The 17,139-nt window shown below is 45.4% G+C and overlaps 1 protein-coding gene across 1 annotated transcript; it reads right to left on the bottom strand.

The window, feature by feature from the left end:
- Positions 1 to 326: 326 nt before the first annotated feature.
- CELA1 (chymotrypsin like elastase 1) lies at positions 327 to 15,998 on the bottom strand. The gene is made up of 8 exons (XM_036866477.1): positions 15,941 to 15,998; positions 15,168 to 15,250; positions 13,889 to 13,989; positions 12,244 to 12,369; positions 11,345 to 11,481; positions 9,691 to 9,836; positions 1,223 to 1,372; positions 327 to 475 (listed from the first exon to the last, which is right to left on the bottom strand). The coding sequence occupies exons 1-8, from the start codon at positions 15,978 to 15,980 to the stop codon at positions 458 to 460; spliced, it is 801 nt and encodes a 266-aa protein (XP_036722372.1). The 5' UTR covers positions 15,981 to 15,998; the 3' UTR covers positions 327 to 457.
- Positions 15,999 to 17,139: the final 1,141 nt, after the last annotated feature.

The raw sequence follows: 17,139 nt of genomic DNA on the forward strand, positions 1-17,139 counted from the left end.
GGCACTGAAGGGAGAAACAAAAGAAGGACAAGCCCACAGTCTACTTGGGAGAGTCAGGGCACGTTTAGTCACTCAGGAACATTTTAAAGCCCTCTGTGCCTTTGTTTGGGAGGAGGGACAGATGGGCAGATTAATGGATGAGTAGGTCCTAACATAATCCAAAAAGGACAATGTAAGACCACTCTCACTTGGCATAGTTTGTGAACTGATAGAGATGGCAGCAAATGGAAGAACGAGCCCAGAAATGTGGTGAAATCCAACTCAGGCCCTATAACTGCATTTCCACGAGAGGGCTTAATTACAAATAAAAAGACACAGGGTAATATATATATTCAATTTTATTTGCTTTTCTGTATCTGGCTCAATAGTCTGTTAGAACGGTTTTTTCTTGATGGCCTCAAGTCCTGCTGTGGATCTAAGAATCATCTTGGGAAGGCCGTTGGACACAAGAAAATGTTCATTTGTTGGCAGTGACCTGAAGGAAAAACCGGTTATATCCAGTCAGTAACTTCTGCCCACCTCCTTTCTTTTTCCTTCAGGGCCCCCAGTTGAGTATGGCCCTGTACTGGGTTTATGGGGAGGGGGGGCAGGAAGTAGTTCTCAGCTGTGTCAGGACAATTCAATGTTATAGGCACATACTCAAGACTTAGTGTCAAGGGCAGACCTTGAACCGGTTGTGAGTCAAGGTTCATGCCACAAGACTCCAGAATGTGTTTGAAGACTGGAGGGTATAGGTGGGATAACTGTGAGCCTCTACCACCAGGTCAGTGTAGGTATAGTCTCACCTAACCCTCAAGCATTGTTTAAGGTGGTAAAACCTCTTGGCAAAGGGTAGAGCAAATTCTCATGATGCTCTTAGAAAGAACTGGTGGAGGAGAAGGTTAGTGCCTCTTCCCTCGCCCAGGAGAGGGAAGCCATTTTCCCCTTGGCTTTGACTTTGGACAGCACTGATATGTACCTGGTTCAGATCTGCTGTTGCCACCACCCACCTTACCCTAAGCAGTAAACAATACAGTGAAGCATTCTTAGTGGGTATGTGAAGTGGAACTCAGGATGGCAACGTTATCGAGCGAAAGTACACTATGGAGGAAGGGAAAGGAGTAAACATTTGAATGCGGTGAGGAAGAGGATGGCTTCCCCTGCTTAACTTTTGCTCCCCACCCCAGCCAGTGCATGGGTCTCCAGGTAACCCTATTTCAAACCATCGTTTGAGAGGACTCACGTTATTTATCCAAGAGATGTAAGCAGAGACCCGAGTGAAGACTGTGGGCTTCCTGGAGACATTACAGCCCAGGCTGGATACAAAGCTGGTCACACCGTGGACAGTATACTGGCCATTCACCAAGCAATGAAGGGGGCCCCCAGAATCACCCTGTGGAGAGGAGAAGCAGTGTCCTAAAACTCCAGATCTTTTGATCTTTGGGACTTTGTTTCTGCTTACACCCACCCACCCCCCATCTCTGTTTGTACAATCCTGCACTGTTTAAAAGCTCCAATTAAAAATCCCCACTTCCTTCATATCCCCTCAATCAAGATGAATCTCCTCTTCCTTTCTAAACAACCATAGCACTTCTTCCTTTCTTTTGTAGCACTTATGTCATGTTCTGCCTTGTATTTTGGTTTCATAATTTGTTTCTACCTCCCATGCTTATCTGTGAGCTTCTTGAGACAGGAACTACATCTTACTGATATTTTCCTCTCCACGATGCTAGCATAGAACTTTGAACATCTTAGGCTCAATAGCTGTTACTGACTTAAATTGAACCTGGGGTGAGGGGATAGGTTGTTCTAATGATTTATTTATCCCCAGCATTCAGACCAACGGGTCTAATTAGACTTAGCCTTTAGACACAGGGTAGGTAGTCAAAACATGTTAAACTAAACTGGCGTAAAGAGAAGAGAAAGTGACGTATTGGGTAGTGGTTACATGCTCAGGTTTAGAATCAGACAAACCGGAGTTTACAGACCGTGACCTTGACACTCGTTTCCTTACTCAGTTCCCAGAATGTCAGTTCTGTGATTCCAGACATAAAATTGGAAGATATTTCTTTGGAGAATCTGACCAGCACAAGAGGGAAGATCTAAAGATACTAACATTGGAAGTCCCCCAATGAAACGGCCTGGCCAGATCCCCTGACAAAGCAGTTCACTATAGATGAACCCCACCTAAGGCTCAGAGCTACCTATCAGCTCTTCACTGTCCCACTCTGAAATGAGAGCATATGGTCAAGGATGACCAAACATCTGAAGAAAGCCTCAATATAAAAATCAAGATCAAGGGGCTTCCCTGGTGGCGCAGTGGTTAAGAATCGCCTGCCAATGCAGGGGACACAGGTTCGAGCCCTGGTGCGGGAAGATCCCACGTGCCGCAGTGAAACTAAGCCCATGCGCCACAACTACTCAGCCTGCGCTCTAGAGCCCGCGAGCCACAACTACTGAAGCCCGCATGCCTAGAGCCCGTGCTCCGCAGTAAGAGAAGCCACCGCAATGAGAAGCCCGCGCACCTCAACAATGAGTAGCCCCCGCTCACGGCAGCTAGAGAAAGCCCGCGCGCAGCAACAAAGACCCAAGAAAAATAAAATAAATAAATTAAAAAATAAATAAATAAATTAATTAAAACCTCCTTATTAAGAAAAAAAAAAAGATCAAAACAAAGAGAAAGAAATAAAAAATGAAGGCAACCAAGATTATGCAGGGAGAAGAATATAAACAACAAAACTATGATTAATATTGCATCCATGATACAAGAACAGCAACCTATTAGAGCATTCAGAAAACAAAAAGAGCCTTTGGAAATTATGAATATGATAGTAGAAATGAAAGATTGGGTTAGGAGATAAAGCAGACAAAATATATAGAGAGAAAATATGAAAATAAGAGGACCAATTTAGGAGGTAGATGTGTGAATAATGGAAATTCTAGAAAGAGAAAATAAAAATGGAGGGGGAGGAAATGATCAATAAATAAACATTTTCAGAAGCAAAGGTCTGGAGTTTCCAGAATGAAAAAACCCACTAAGTGTCCCTCAAAATGAATGCAGATAGACCCATACCAAGACACAGAACACTAGGGTCAAGAGAAGATAAAATAGGTCACTTATAAATTAGTGGAGAGTTTGGGGCTGAACTGGTGATAAATTGAGTATACATTATGCAAATTTAAAAAGACAATTATTAACCCCAGGGAAAACAAAATTATGCAGGAAATAGCATTTTACATAATCATAATAAATACTAAATGTTAATTTAACCAAAATTATTTGGGGAGGTTGGGGGTGCAGATAGAAAAGTTCATGCTGGGGGCAAGTATATATCTGTAAAAGGAAGAGAGGTTGCACATCTTGCATAATGCCTGAGCTGAAAAATTAAGTGGCAATATAAGTATATGCTTTTAGAGAGGTGGAAGTAGACACTGAAAGAAATCAGCTGAAGAGTTGAAAGTGGTCCCCTCTAGGGAGGGAGAACTTGAGGTGGTGGAAGGAACACTATGACTGTTCTTTCCCACTATTAAGCCTCATAGTTTTATTGGCCACCTTAAGCAGTTTAATACACAAACCTTCAATAAAAATTAAACTTCAATAAAAATTAAAACTTAAGAAAAGAAGAACTAGGGAAAGAGACCAAAAGTTCAAATTGGGGATAATTCTTTTAAAAAGGAAATAGCTGTACCCCATCCCAACTATGTTTAGGGAAAGAAGATGCTTCCTTTAGATTATTGTACTCAATACAAAACAAAACAGTTTAAATATCTTCCATCCAAATTCTAATAGGGGTTTGCTAGTATTTCTAAGCTAGAGGAATGGAAGGTAATTGAATTGTATATCATACGATTTTCTTATGCTAATTGACCTGAAAAGAAACAAAGACTGTAGCGATGGAGGGTGTGGCTGAGGATTTTAGGGCAGAAGGAAGAGGTGGGAAAGAGCTCAGTGGGAGACGGTGGCTTGAGGTGAGAGGAGGGGCTTAGTGAATCCACTCTGAGGAGAAGGGCTGGGACCCAGAAATCTGAAAGCCCAGGAAACAAAGACACAATATTTGGGAAATTCCAGTGGGAAGAGACCTGGCGACACAATCGCCTCAGAGAATTGCCTATCTGGAGCGGCAGCCAGAAGAAAAGTACTCTAGTTTTTCAGAGTTCAAGGCCTTGAGAGAGAGCAGAGGAAAGTGAATTAAACTCCGAAAGGTTAAACCTTAAGAGGTTATAGGTGAAGGTGGCTGGTGAGGACCTGTAAGAGCTTGACTTATGTGTTCATCTTTTTTTTTTTTTGCCCCAACTTGCAGGTAGGGTTCCCAGGATATAGGACTTTTAAGTTTTGACACTGGTGTGGACAAAAAAATGTCGCCTGCCATGTCAGTAGACAAAGAATTTTGCCTTCCATTCTGGGAAACAACGAATGTTGCCCGCCATCAAGCCACCAGCCACTGCAGCCACCTTCCACATCCTGAGGGGACTTCAGGATGGAGAAAAATGATACTGGCCCTAGATAGTTACGATGCATATCAAAGGAATGATTTCTGTAAGCCCAGACTCTTGCATCTTCCCATACACAGAAAAACACTAAAATCATTCACGTGAAATGTGTTTCTTGTTATTAGCAGTAATCTTTGATGGTTGTCTCCATGTTTTTTTTTCAGCAAAAACTCCAATATATCCTGGCTCCTCCTTTACCTCTTTGGAACAGTTGCTCAGAGCTGTCTGAGAGGCTGTCTCCCAGGCTATAGTCCTTAGTAAGATCACCGAATAAAACGTAACTCTCAACTTTTAGGCTGTGCGGTTTTGTTTTGTTTTCAGTTGACACTGGGGAAGTCCTGGGAAAATTGGGAGGAGTTGCTCACTTTACTTCCATAGTTCTAAGTGCTCACAAAAAAACCCTTTAGGGACTTCCCTGGAGGTCCAGTGGTTGGGACTCAGCCCTCCAGTGCGGGGGTCGGGGGGTGGGGGGGGGGGGGGGGGGGGGGGGGGGGGGGGGTGTGGGTTCAATCCCTGTTTGGGGAGCCAGGACCTCACATGCCCTGTGGCCAAAGGACCAAAACATAAAACAAAAGCAATATTGTAACAAACTCAGTGATGACTTTAAAAATGGTCCACATCAAAAAAACATAAAAAATCTTTAAAACAAACACACAAAAAACCCTTTAATCTTTGATTCTACTATTTCAGCCAGGCTATCAGCCTCCTTCTGGCTTCTCTTCCTTCTCCACCTAGCTTGGAGCTTGCATTTGATCTGCAATCTTGTCTTTATGTCCCAATAATGCATGAAAACCCAGCCCTGGATTAATCCATTCCCTACAACTAGATCTTTGAATGGAGTGAATCATATATCCATTGTGATTATTGCATGGTCTCCAACCTCAACCTATCAGTAACATCATGGAGGCCAGTCTTTCTAAACCCATTCACCTTAATTAATCCAGACGCAAACAACCCTTGTCCCTTCATTTTCAGCATTTAATCTGACTCCTAGTTCATGAGTAAATAGAAGCAAGATGGCAGAACACCCGCCAACTTCCAGCTACCCAGCCTGCACTCTCCTTCATGTCCATGCACATTTTTGTGTCCCTATTCTGTTCAAGGCCAGCTCCACCTGTGCTCTTGCTTCATCTCTTCCTTCTCGTCCGGGATCTTGTGTCATCCATTTTTTCCCTCTCTCTGACTCTACAGGATCCTTTCCTCTCTGCCCAGAAACACACTCAATTTTCTTCCCTCTTAAAAGATCCACCCCCTCCATGACTGTCATCCTCCTTAAAGCTACCAGGCTTTTAAAATTCCTCACTTTCATCCAAGATTCTTGAAAGAGTATTCTACATCCTTTGCTACCTTTCTTTCTTTTAAATTGGAGTATAATTGCTTTACAATGATGTGCTAGTTTCCGCCGTACAACGAAGTGAATCAGCTATATGTATACATATATCCCTCCCTCTTGGACCTCCCTCCCCCGCCTCTATCCCACCCATCTAGGTCATCACAGAGCACCGGGTTGAGCTCCCTGTGCTATACAGCAGGTTCCCACTAGCTATCTATTTTACACATGGTAGTGTATTTCTGTCAAACCTAATCTACCAACTCATCCCACCCGCCCCTTCCCTGCCCCCGCCCCATGTCCACACGTCTGCGTCTCTATTCCTGCTCTGCAAATAGGTTCATCTGTACCATTTGTCTAGATTCCACATATATGTGTTAATATACGATATTTGTTTTTCTCTTTCTGACTTCACCCTGTATGACAGAGTCTAGGTCCATCCACATCTCTACAAATGACCCAGTGTTGCCTCTTCATTCCTTACCCTTCAATCAAGCTTCTGCCCTCACCACTCCACTGAAACTGTTCTAGCCGTAGTTACCAGTGACCCGCCAACTGCCAAAGTAGCCACTTTCAGTTATCCACCATGGCTCCTGGCTGCAATGTATACTATGTGATGACCTATCAGTATTTCCTGAGATTTTATAAAACCTTTATTTACTATGCTTTTCTCTTACCTCTTTTTTAGATCCTTACGGGTCCTTTGTCCTCCACTTATCTCTGAAGCACTCAAATATTTATGTTATCACAGTTCTTCCCCGCAACTCACTGTTTGTTTGTTTGTTTGTTTTTTATAAATTTATTTATTTATTTTTGGGTGTGTTGGGTCTTCGTTTCTGTGCGAGGGCTTTCTCCAGTTGCGGCGAGCGGGGGCCACTCTTCATCGCAGTGCGCGGGCCTCTCACTATCGTGGCCTCTCTTGTTGCGGAGCACAGGCTCCAGACGCGCAGGCTCAGCAGCTGTGGCTCACGGGCCTAGTTGCTCTGTGGTATGTGGGATCTTCCCAGACCAGGGCTCGAACCTGTGTCCCCTGCATTGGCAGGCAGACTCTCAACCACTGCGCCACCAGGGAAGCCCTGTTTGTTTGTTTTTTCTCATTCTACCACTTTTCCCTGGGGGAGGTGGGGAAGTGGGGTGGGGGACTTTGAGGAATCTCATTTCCTGTTAAGCTTATCTCTAGCCTAGCTTTCTCCTTCAGGCTCCACTCTCTTTATATATAGTTTCTTACCAGTTAACTATAACTGAATGTCCCACTGGGATCTCAGACTCAATTTGTCAGACTCAACCTTCCCTCCAAAATCCTATAAATATTGTCTCATAGAGGCAACAAACACCTCCCCCAAATCACTGAAATCAGATGCCTGGAAGTCATTCCTGATCCTCCTGCCTCCTCTCCACTGCCCTAATTCGGGCCCTCAGATTTCTTGCCTAGATAATTGCAATAGTCTCCTAAGCAGTCTCCCTGCTAATTTTGCTCTCTTCAAAAACATGCTTACCTTGTCATCAGAGAGTGCTTCTAAAAGGCAAATCTGGGGCTTCCCTGGTGGCGCAGTGGTTGGGAGTCTGCCTGCCAATGCAGGGGACATGGGTTCGAGCCCTGGTCTGGGAGGATACCATAGGCGGCGGAGCAACTAGGCCCGTGAGCCACAGTTACTGAGCCTGCGCGTCTGGAGCCTGTGCTCCGCAACAAGAGAGGCCACGATAGTGAGAGGCCCGTGCACCACGATGAAGAGTGGCCCCCGCTTGCCGCAACTAGAGGAAGCCCTCGCACAGAAACGAAGACCCAACACAGCCAAATAAATAAATAAATAAATAAATAAAAGGCAAATCTGACCATGCTGTTCTCCTGTTTAGAACTCTTCAGTGGTTTCCCAGTGCCTAAGATAAAGGTTCATGTCCCCAAGCATGACATCTGAAGGCCTAAGTCATGTGGCTCCTACCTGTCTCTAGTGTCATCTCCTGACATTCCCTAGTATGGTAGTAGTTTATGTTTTAGCCCAGAGGTCAGCAAACTTTTTCTGTAAAGAGCCAAAGAGTAAATATATCTCAGGCTTTGCAGGCCAGTCTCTCTTGCAACTGTTCAACTCCATGAAAGCAGCCATAAACAATATGTAATGAACAAGTAAGGCTGTGTTCCAATAAAACTTTTTTTTAACGAACACTGAAATTTTATATTTTTCATGTGCCATGACATATTATTCCTTTCTTAATTTTTTCCCAACCATTAAAAAATGTGAAAAACATTCTTAGCTCACGGACCACGCAAAAACAGGCAGCAAGCTGGGCTTGGAGGCTGTGGGCCCTGACCTCTGCTCTAACGGTAGGGAATGCCCTATAATTCTCTATGTGGTCTAGCTTCTTGGGCCATGCCTTTCTTTATGTTCCCTCTCTCTGAATATCTTTTCCTCTTTTTTTGCCTGGCTTTCTCCTATTTAAGCTTTATGACTCAGTACAGACTCTAGTTTCTCAGGGAAGGCAAGTCTTTTCCGACACCAACAGGTAGAGGTAAGTACCTATCTTTTGGACTCCCATATCACCCTATGCATATTTTTGTTATAACACTTAACCACATTGTATTACAATGTTCTGTCCTATGTCTGCTCTTCCCATTCCTCCACTAGACACTGTGTTTATCTTTGTATCTTTTGTATCTTTAATACAAAGATGAATCAAACACAGTGCCTAGTATTTAGCAGATGATCAAGAATATTTGTTGAACTGCATTAAGAAATCTGTAAACTTATGGTCACCAGGGGATAAGGGTGGGGGAGGGATAAATTGGGAGATTGGTATTGACATATACACACTACTATATATAAAATAGATAACTAATAAGAACCTGCTGTATAGCACAGGGAACTCTACTCAATACTCTGTAATGGCTTATATGGGAAAAGAATCTTAAAAAAAAAAAAAAAAAAGAGTGGATAAATGTATATGTATAAGTGATTCACTTCGCTGTACACCTGAAACTAACACAACATTGTAAATCAACTATACGCCAATAAAAATTTTAAAAAAAGAGAAATCTGTGAGATGATGTATTGCTGATTGATCTTGTCTAAATAGGAGATGATTTATATATATATAATTATATATACTATTATAAAACTATTTTGTGCACTTTCCCCTACCATATTCACCTGTATACATTCTGCTATCAATAATATCGGGTCAAAAGGGTGGTGGTAGAGGAGCTATAAGAAAAATTGGGGTTGATGGGAGGGGAGCTACCTTATACACAATTACAACCACCACTCCAGGCCTAGCCCCGTGGCAGCCATTAAAAATCTAGGGCACAGGGGCTTCCCTGGTGGCGCAGTGGTTAAGAATCTGCCTGCCAATGCAGGGGACACAGGTTCGAGCCCTGGTCCGGGAAGATGCCACATGCCGCAGAGCAACTAAGCCCGTGCGCCACAACTACTGAAGCCCGCACGTATTCCGCAACAAGAGAAGCCCGTGCACTACAAGAAGAGTAGCCTCCACTTGCTACAACTAGAGAAAGCCCACGCACAGCAACAAAGACCCAACGCAGCCAAAAATAAATAAAAATAAAAAAAATAAATTTATAAAAAAAAAAGTCTAGGGCACAAATAACTTCTAAAGAACACTCACATATACCAACACACAAATGTTGGGCCACATACAAACTTTTGAGGTGGGGGAAGGCAACAGGCAAAATGAATTTTAAGGTTCCTTTCAACTTGGAGATTCTGTGAATATAAACTTAGTAGCACAGAATCATTCTCCTTCAGATGCTAGAATAGAAAGTTTAGTCTGTACATAGGGGTGGGATTAGGTGTGAAATAGGTGAGTAAAAGGTGGGGGATGGGAAACAGAGAGGGGAGGGACCTGGGGTGAGACTTCTGACGCTTCCCGCCTGTGTTCACCTGGCATCCAGAGCGAACTCCGTCTCCTCCAGCGCACACCATGGTTTTCTTCACGGTGGAGCCCCAGTAAGAGGACCTGGAGCAGGTGGCGTAGTCCACGGTGGGCAGGTAAGCCTGCTGCAGGGTCTGGGCCAGCTGCCCATTGGCTGAACAGGACACACAGCATTGGAGGTCAGCCCCAGACGCTATCCAGGGAAAAAAAAACCTTCCACACCCGGCCAAACCTTCCCAAGCTCTGATGAAAGCTGAAGTCGGGGCAAGTTCCTTTTCTCTGCCCATTGCATGTCATAGATCCTCCTTCTGTCTCTCTTTATATAAAAGCTACAGGCACCTTCCTTTAAGGAGTCATCCTTGACTACTGTTCCCAGGTTCCAAACCACTAATCCTACGGCGGCTTTTTTTCTTTTTTTTTTTTTTTAAATCTCATGGATACCTTAATTAAGTAACTAGAATGGTCTTATTTGTTAATAACTCATCTGTCCTGCTTCCTCCTTACACTGTAAACCCTGTGAAGCAGAACTGGGACTGTGGACCCTTGTTTCCCTTTCTTAAGAGCTTTCCTTTACCTGCATTTTTTGACTTTTCAAAGCCTTTGCACGTGAATTACTTCTCTGGATACTTACAACAATCCTTTCATGTTATATATAGATCAGGAAATTGAACTACAATGACATTGAGTGAACTGGGAGCAGAGCTGGATTAGAAGCATGTCTCTCTCAGTCCCAGTTTCCCCAGTAGACTGGCTGCTCCTAGCAAGGCCTTGCCTCTCCTCCAGAGCTCAGATCCTGCCTGATGGCTGACAGCTTTCTGTGCCAGGCCTGCTGTCTCTGCCCTGGTTAACTACCTCTGCGCATAGCCTCTCCCACCTTTCCATGTCATCTAATGACTTTTCCTTCCAGAAATCTTCCCATGATTGACCGGAAGAAGCTGAAGCCTCCTCTGCCTCGACTTCTCTGTACCTGCAGCCACCCCTGGCTCATTCACTCCAACCCACTGTCTATGAAGGTAGCGTGATGGTGTAATGACCAGCAAAGCAGAAGCCAGGATACCTGCGTTCTGGCCCCAGATAACTAGTTACTAACTAGTCATGTGATTTTTTTTTTTTTTTTTTTAATATATATTTACTTGGCTGTGCCGGGTCTCACTTGCAGCACACGGGATCTTTGTTGTCGCGCGTGCGGGATCTTCTTTGCGGCATGCGGCATCTTTTAGTTGCAGCATGCAGGCTCTTAGTTGTGCCATGCCCGATCTATGTTCCCTGACCAGGAATTGAACCTGGCCCCCTGCAATGGGAGCGCGGAGTCTTAACCGCTGGACCACCAGGGAAGTCCCTGGTCATGTGATCTTGAACAAGGTCTTTAATTTCTTTGGGCCTCAGTTTCCTTATGTATAAAATGAGAGGCTGGTAACAAAATACTCTCTGAGGTAAGGTGTCTATCTTTTTTTTTTTTTTTTTTTTTGGTTATAAGAATCTGAGAATCTCTGACTTGACTATTCCATGGCTTGTTCCTAGCTTGTTTTCATGAACCAGTTATTTTATCTCTGGTTCCTGGTCTTTGGCTCTGAACACCTAGGACCACAGAAAAAGTGCCCCAGAAGCTCAGCTACATAATCAGGATCCATGTGGTGGATGGTGCCAATGTAGGCGACTTACTTCTGGTCCTGCCCCAACCTGTGATGTAGCAGGGGCTGTTGTTAGCCAGGATGGTTCCCTCCTTTGGCAGAACACCCAGCTGGACATAGCCGTTGAGGGTAACGTTCCGGGCCAGGCGCAGCAGGGCGATGTCATAGCTGCGGGAGGAAAGGAGACCGCTCTCTTGCAGGACCAGGCCTTCCTTTAAGTCAGCATAGGGACAAGCCCTCCCTAAGCCTGTTGTGACCATGGAATTGGAAACCAATGACTCCGAAGAAGGAGGGGACTGACTCGCCAAGACTCAAATTTGAGGAACTACGCATTTGGATTGTAGGATATTCTACGTTTAACAGCAGCCCCTGCTGGTGAGTTCTCAGCATTGTCGCCTAGCTCTGGTCTGCAACCCAGGGGGAGTGGAGCTCGCTTCTTTCAGTTGTGAATGGGGACTCAGAAAGGAGCACAGTGCTTTGATCTTCGTAGCAGAGAAGAGTTCTCAAAGGAGAAAGATGTCAAATGCTCTGCAGAAATATCCGAATTACTTGAACCCACGCTATAGAATTGGCTACCATCTTAACTACTTCCTTTCCAAAAGTTTACAGCTCAGTCTTGCAGGAGTTTTCTCATTGTGAGATTCATTTTAAGAAATCTACTTTTGCTGATGGAGTCTATTCCATAAAATGAATAATGACTAACAATAACAACGGGAACATTAAACTCTGCAGAGAAGGAGATTCAGGGGATCCAATCGTGCAAACCAGCGTAGATCAAACAAATCCCCAAAGATCTTCATACATTCTCAAGTCCTCCAACATCTTAATTCTCAAAATCCTCCTGGATGAATGTGAAGGAAGCCAAGACCCCGTGGCTGGCCAGTCAGCCCTCCACCTCCCAGCCCCAGGCCAGCCCCGCCTTGCCCCTACCCTGCAGCCACATTATTGCTGTTCCAGTAGGGATGCACCACGATCCTCTGCACTCTCATGTACTGCTCGGTGCCATCGTTCTGGCTCAGGTTGTGGTCTCCAACCACCACACGGAAGCTCATTCGGCTGGAGGGAGAGAGGGAAGCCCTGAGTGATCCTTCTTTTCCCCCTCTTAGAGAAAAGTTGGGAAGCCATCTTACATCTTATCTTTAGGACAGGAACCCATCTTATCTGGCCCAGGCAGTGGAAGGATGGAAGACCCAGGAAGATAAGGAAGTAACCAACCCTCTCATCCCCAATTTGCTAACCTGTGGAAGTGACAAAAACTACCATCAACTTCATTTTCCCAATTTACTAAGCTAAACATCAGAGGCTGAATATCTCATAACTTGGGAGAGGTGTGGTGAGCATAAATGAAATAATGGCTCTCAGCCCATAGAGGGATTTCGAGGGACATATAAACTTCTAGACCAGTAGCAGTAGTCCTTTTGTTTTTAAAATTGTTTGGCCACACCACATGGCATGCGGGATCTGTCATACAGAGTGAAGTAAGTCAGAAAGAGAAAAACAAATACAGTATGCTAACACATATATATGGAATCTAAGGGGAAAAAAAAAAAAAAAAGGTCATGAAGAACCTAGTGGCAAGACGGGAATAAAGACAGAGACCTACTAGAGAATGGACTTGAGGATATGGGGAGGGGGAAGGGTAAGATGTGACAAACAGAGAGAGTGGCATGGACATATATACACTACCAAACGTAAAATAGATAGCTAGTGGGAAGCAACCGCATAGCACAGGGAGATCAGCTCCGTGCTTTGTGACCACCTAGAGGTGTGGGATAGGGAGGGCGGGAGCGAGGGAGATGCAAGAAGGAAGAGATATGGGAACATATGTATATGTATAACTGATTCACTTTGTTATAAAGCAGAAACTAACACACCATTGTAAAGCAATTATACTCCAATAAAGATTTAAAAAAAAAAAAAGAAAAAAATATTTTTGGCCACACCACATGGCATGCGGGATCTTATTCCCCGCTGACCAGGGATTGAACCCATGCCCCCTGCATTGGAAGCGTGGAGCCTTAACCACTGGAAGTCCTAGACCAGTAGTTCTTAAAGCATGGTCCCTGGACCAGCAGCATCAATATAACCTGGAAACTTGTTAGAAATGCAGATTATCAGGCCTCAACCTGGACCTTCCTGTCAGAAACTCTATTGGGTGGGGCCCAGCAATCTGTGCCTTGCAGGTGATTCTGATACATGCTCAAATTTAAGAACCATTGCTCACTATAAATATGAAAAAATGGTTACCAGTCAGGCGTTGACTAGGCACTTAAATATTTACCTACTTAATTCTCACAATAATTCTACCAAATAGGTAGAGATAAGAGAGTGAGAGCTTAGAGAGCTAAGTAAGCCATCCAAGTTCACAGAGCTAGAAGAAGCTGGGACAGGAGGTGAACCTGAGTTTGCCTGACATCTTAGTTTGTACTTTCCATTATATCCTACTACCTCCCCGCAGGCCCCCAAACACCTCCTTAAAGTCTTGCCCTGAGTGGTCAAAGATACATATGCCTCCAGAAGGACCAGACTCTTCCTCTCCCAGGGGCTCAGAAAAGCTGGTCTTTGTTTTTCTCACTTGTCCACACAGTGAGCAGCTGTCATCACCCAGTTCCGTCTGATGAGGGTCCCTCCACAGGTGTGAAACCAGGAACCTCCAGACTGGTACTGGAGGGAAATCTAGATGGGGAGAGAAGAAAAGAGGGATAGGTTGGTGTTTCTTGAAAGGCATTGACCCAAGCCACGTGTTACCTCCTTAAACTCCTGCCATACCTCAAAACAGCCTCCAACTTTCTGGGCTAGAGATGGCGAATTGTTTTCATTTGACCTGTTGCTATTGATTGGTTGGTAGTGGCTACCTGGAGTAGTGGTGAGAAGGGGCGTGTAGATGCCCCTGGGACCAGCAGAAAAGAGTGCTCCGTCGTTTGGTGACGTTTGCTGTGTACATGGAAGGGGGAGCAAAGACATACACACACAGTGCATTCAGCCTCCTTACCCTATATTATTGCAAAGGGCCAGGAACCCAGGTCCTTCTACCTCCGTTCCCTCTTGGGAAGGAAATGTAGCCATGGAATTGCTCCATCACCTAAGCCACAAACTTAGGTCCCCAGAACTCCCCTCCGAAGTTTTTAAGATACACCCTGTCTCCTCACCCCAGCAGGTACTTAGAAACACCACTGGAGTATTCATTTTTATCAGTTCACGCCTCCTCCTTCATTGCCTCATATCGCACAATAGCTCTACCCCTGAAAATTGGGGCACAAACTTTTGTAAATTGAATTTAATTCTAATCGCAGTGATTCCTCCCAAAGTATGGCTATTCACCAGTTAATCTGCCAGTTTTACACTTTTAGAATTGCTTAAATCACAGCCTAGCTGCCCTATTTTGAAAGTGGAAACTCTTTAAATAGCCAAATGAGCAACGTGCTCCATTTGGGGGCAGAGGTGTGTTTGCATGTGTGACACGCACTGCGTGGAGTGCGGTGTGTGTGTGTGTGTGTGTGTGTGTGTGTGTGTGTGTGTGTGTGTGTGAAGGTGTGTAGAGTCTGAGGTGTGGGTCTGGCACACAGTCTTGCTAGTGTGGCACAAGTGGTATTGCTGGGAGTGTAAATGTGGTTTGTGTTTGGGTGTGTGCCTGGGAGAGTGAGTGTGATTGGTGTTTAAATCCTTTCCTCCAAGCCTTTTGCATTTAGAAAAAAACTCCTGAGCCTGGTCCCATTCATCTTTTAAAGCTAGAATCCAGGCGGTTGGAGAGCTTCCTGTTGATAAGGATATACACAAACATACATAATATTGCATATCAGGACACGGGCAACTCTTATTTCGTCGGCAGTCTGGGGCTGTGAAGGAACACCCACCTGAGAGGGCCAAGAATTCCTCCGGGCCTGAGTCCCTCCAACTACCCGGGCGTTGGTTTCTGGAAAGTCCTGGGCACTATGTCCTTTGTGGGGCAGAAGAAAAGTGAGTGATGACTAAGCGTGGGGTCAGCTCAGGGTGGGAGGGCGGGTGGCAGTTTTGCTTTGTCTGCAAACTCACAGTTCCTCCCTAGCAAATGAGGGGCCCAGCTGTGAGTTCTCTGAGCCCCTTTTGAAAGCAGATAAGTCTAAGTGCCTTCTGCTTTTCTGCTTCCCCTACGTGTCCCCAGAACTTTGGCATGCTATGAAGGACCCATCTCACATTGCCGCGCCAGGCCCCAGAGGCTCCTCATGGCCTCAGCCTTGCTTAGGGTCACCCCTTGGCCTGAGGTGACTCCCCACTCCCTACCCCCCACCCCTGACCCCACCCTCACCCTCCCACACACAGTGCTTTGGCGGGATTCTCCAGGGGGCAGAGACAGCAGTGCACATGCCACCAGGTGCCCGCTGAGGATGTCTTCCTGTCGGTGGGGTTGGTGGGGGAGCCCAGGGCTCTGGAAGAGGCTTCTCTCTGCTTCATGGCCCAGGGACCTTTCAACCAGAGGCCCCCGACCTTTTCTGTCATGGGCTCCAGGAGAATAAAGTTTTTGCTAGACTCACAGGCAGAGTCTCCTTCCCATCCTGGGATAGAGAGCAGACCTGGGCTTAAGGAAAGCTTTCCAACCCTCCTGCTCAATCTCCCTCCCTCCAGAACTCCAGCCAGATGACCCACTTACCATAAAGGACCAGCGTGGTGAACACCAGCAAGCGCAGCATGTTGCCAGCAAGTAGACCACTGCCCCCTTGCCACGAACCAAGCCCTCTTTATGCTCCTCTTATCAGCAGCTTTGCTGACCTTCCTGTCAACTGGCAGGGCTGCCAGCGGAAGGCAGGGAAAATCACAGGTGATATGGAAACACAAATGAAAAGATTTCTTTTCACGTAAAAGAATTTATCTATGAACAAAGACAGAACAAGGTCAGGGCTGAATTAATCATTTCTTTCAGTTGAAAAGCATCCAACAAAGTCTTTTTCAGAAATAAGATGGAATAGCACAGCGAGATCAGCTCGGTGCTTTGTGACCACCTAGAGGGGTGCGATAGGGAGGGTGGGAGGGAGGGAGATGCAAGAGGGAAGAGATATGGGAACATATGTATATGTATAACTGATTCACTTTGTTATAAAGCAGAAACTAACACACCATTGTAAAGCAATTATACTCCAATAAAGATGTTAAAAAAATTTTTTAAAAAAAAGAAGTAAGATGGAGAACCAGGACTGGCATTTCCCTTGGGATGCTCCGCTTGCTCGTAGCCTGCCACCGTCTCACTGCCCTCGGGGGGCACTGTAAGTGCAGAGACCTACCCTGTGCACCAGGGGGTGGAGGCATGGGGGGCTGGAGGAGGGATGTGTGCAAGGAGAGCAAGAAGAAGGAAGAGACAGCAAAGAGGGAAATGGCACGTGCCCCCAGGACGCAGACACTGGTGTAAATGCAAGGAGACAAAAGCAGAGTAGATGCAGTGGAGAGAATTCTGATGGAAGAGGGTACTAGTGAAACCGTGCACCGCAGATTGGGACTTGAACCCACGCGGCTGGGACTCGAACCTGGCCAAAACCCACAGTCTGCCAACTGAGATCACACACCTGGTTTCAGGACTTAATGAAGCTCAGGTTCTTGATGTCTCATCGCAGAAAGAATTCAGTGAGAGACAGTGATAGGCAAGAAGTGGATTTATTTAGGGAGAAACACACTCCACAGACAGAGCGTGGGCCATCTCAGAAGGCGAGAAAGGCACCAGAGTATGGGGTTGTCAGTTTTTATAGGGATGGGTAATTTCATAGGCTACTGAGTGGGAGGAGTATTCCAGCTATTTTAGGAAAGGGAAGGGATTTCCAGGAATTGGGCCACTACCCACTGTTTGATCCTTATTGTCGG

The sequence above is a fragment of the Balaenoptera musculus genome, chromosome 10, assembly GCF_009873245.2.
Source record: "Balaenoptera musculus isolate JJ_BM4_2016_0621 chromosome 10, mBalMus1.pri.v3, whole genome shotgun sequence".
Taxonomy (NCBI): domain Eukaryota; kingdom Metazoa; phylum Chordata; class Mammalia; order Artiodactyla; family Balaenopteridae; genus Balaenoptera; species Balaenoptera musculus.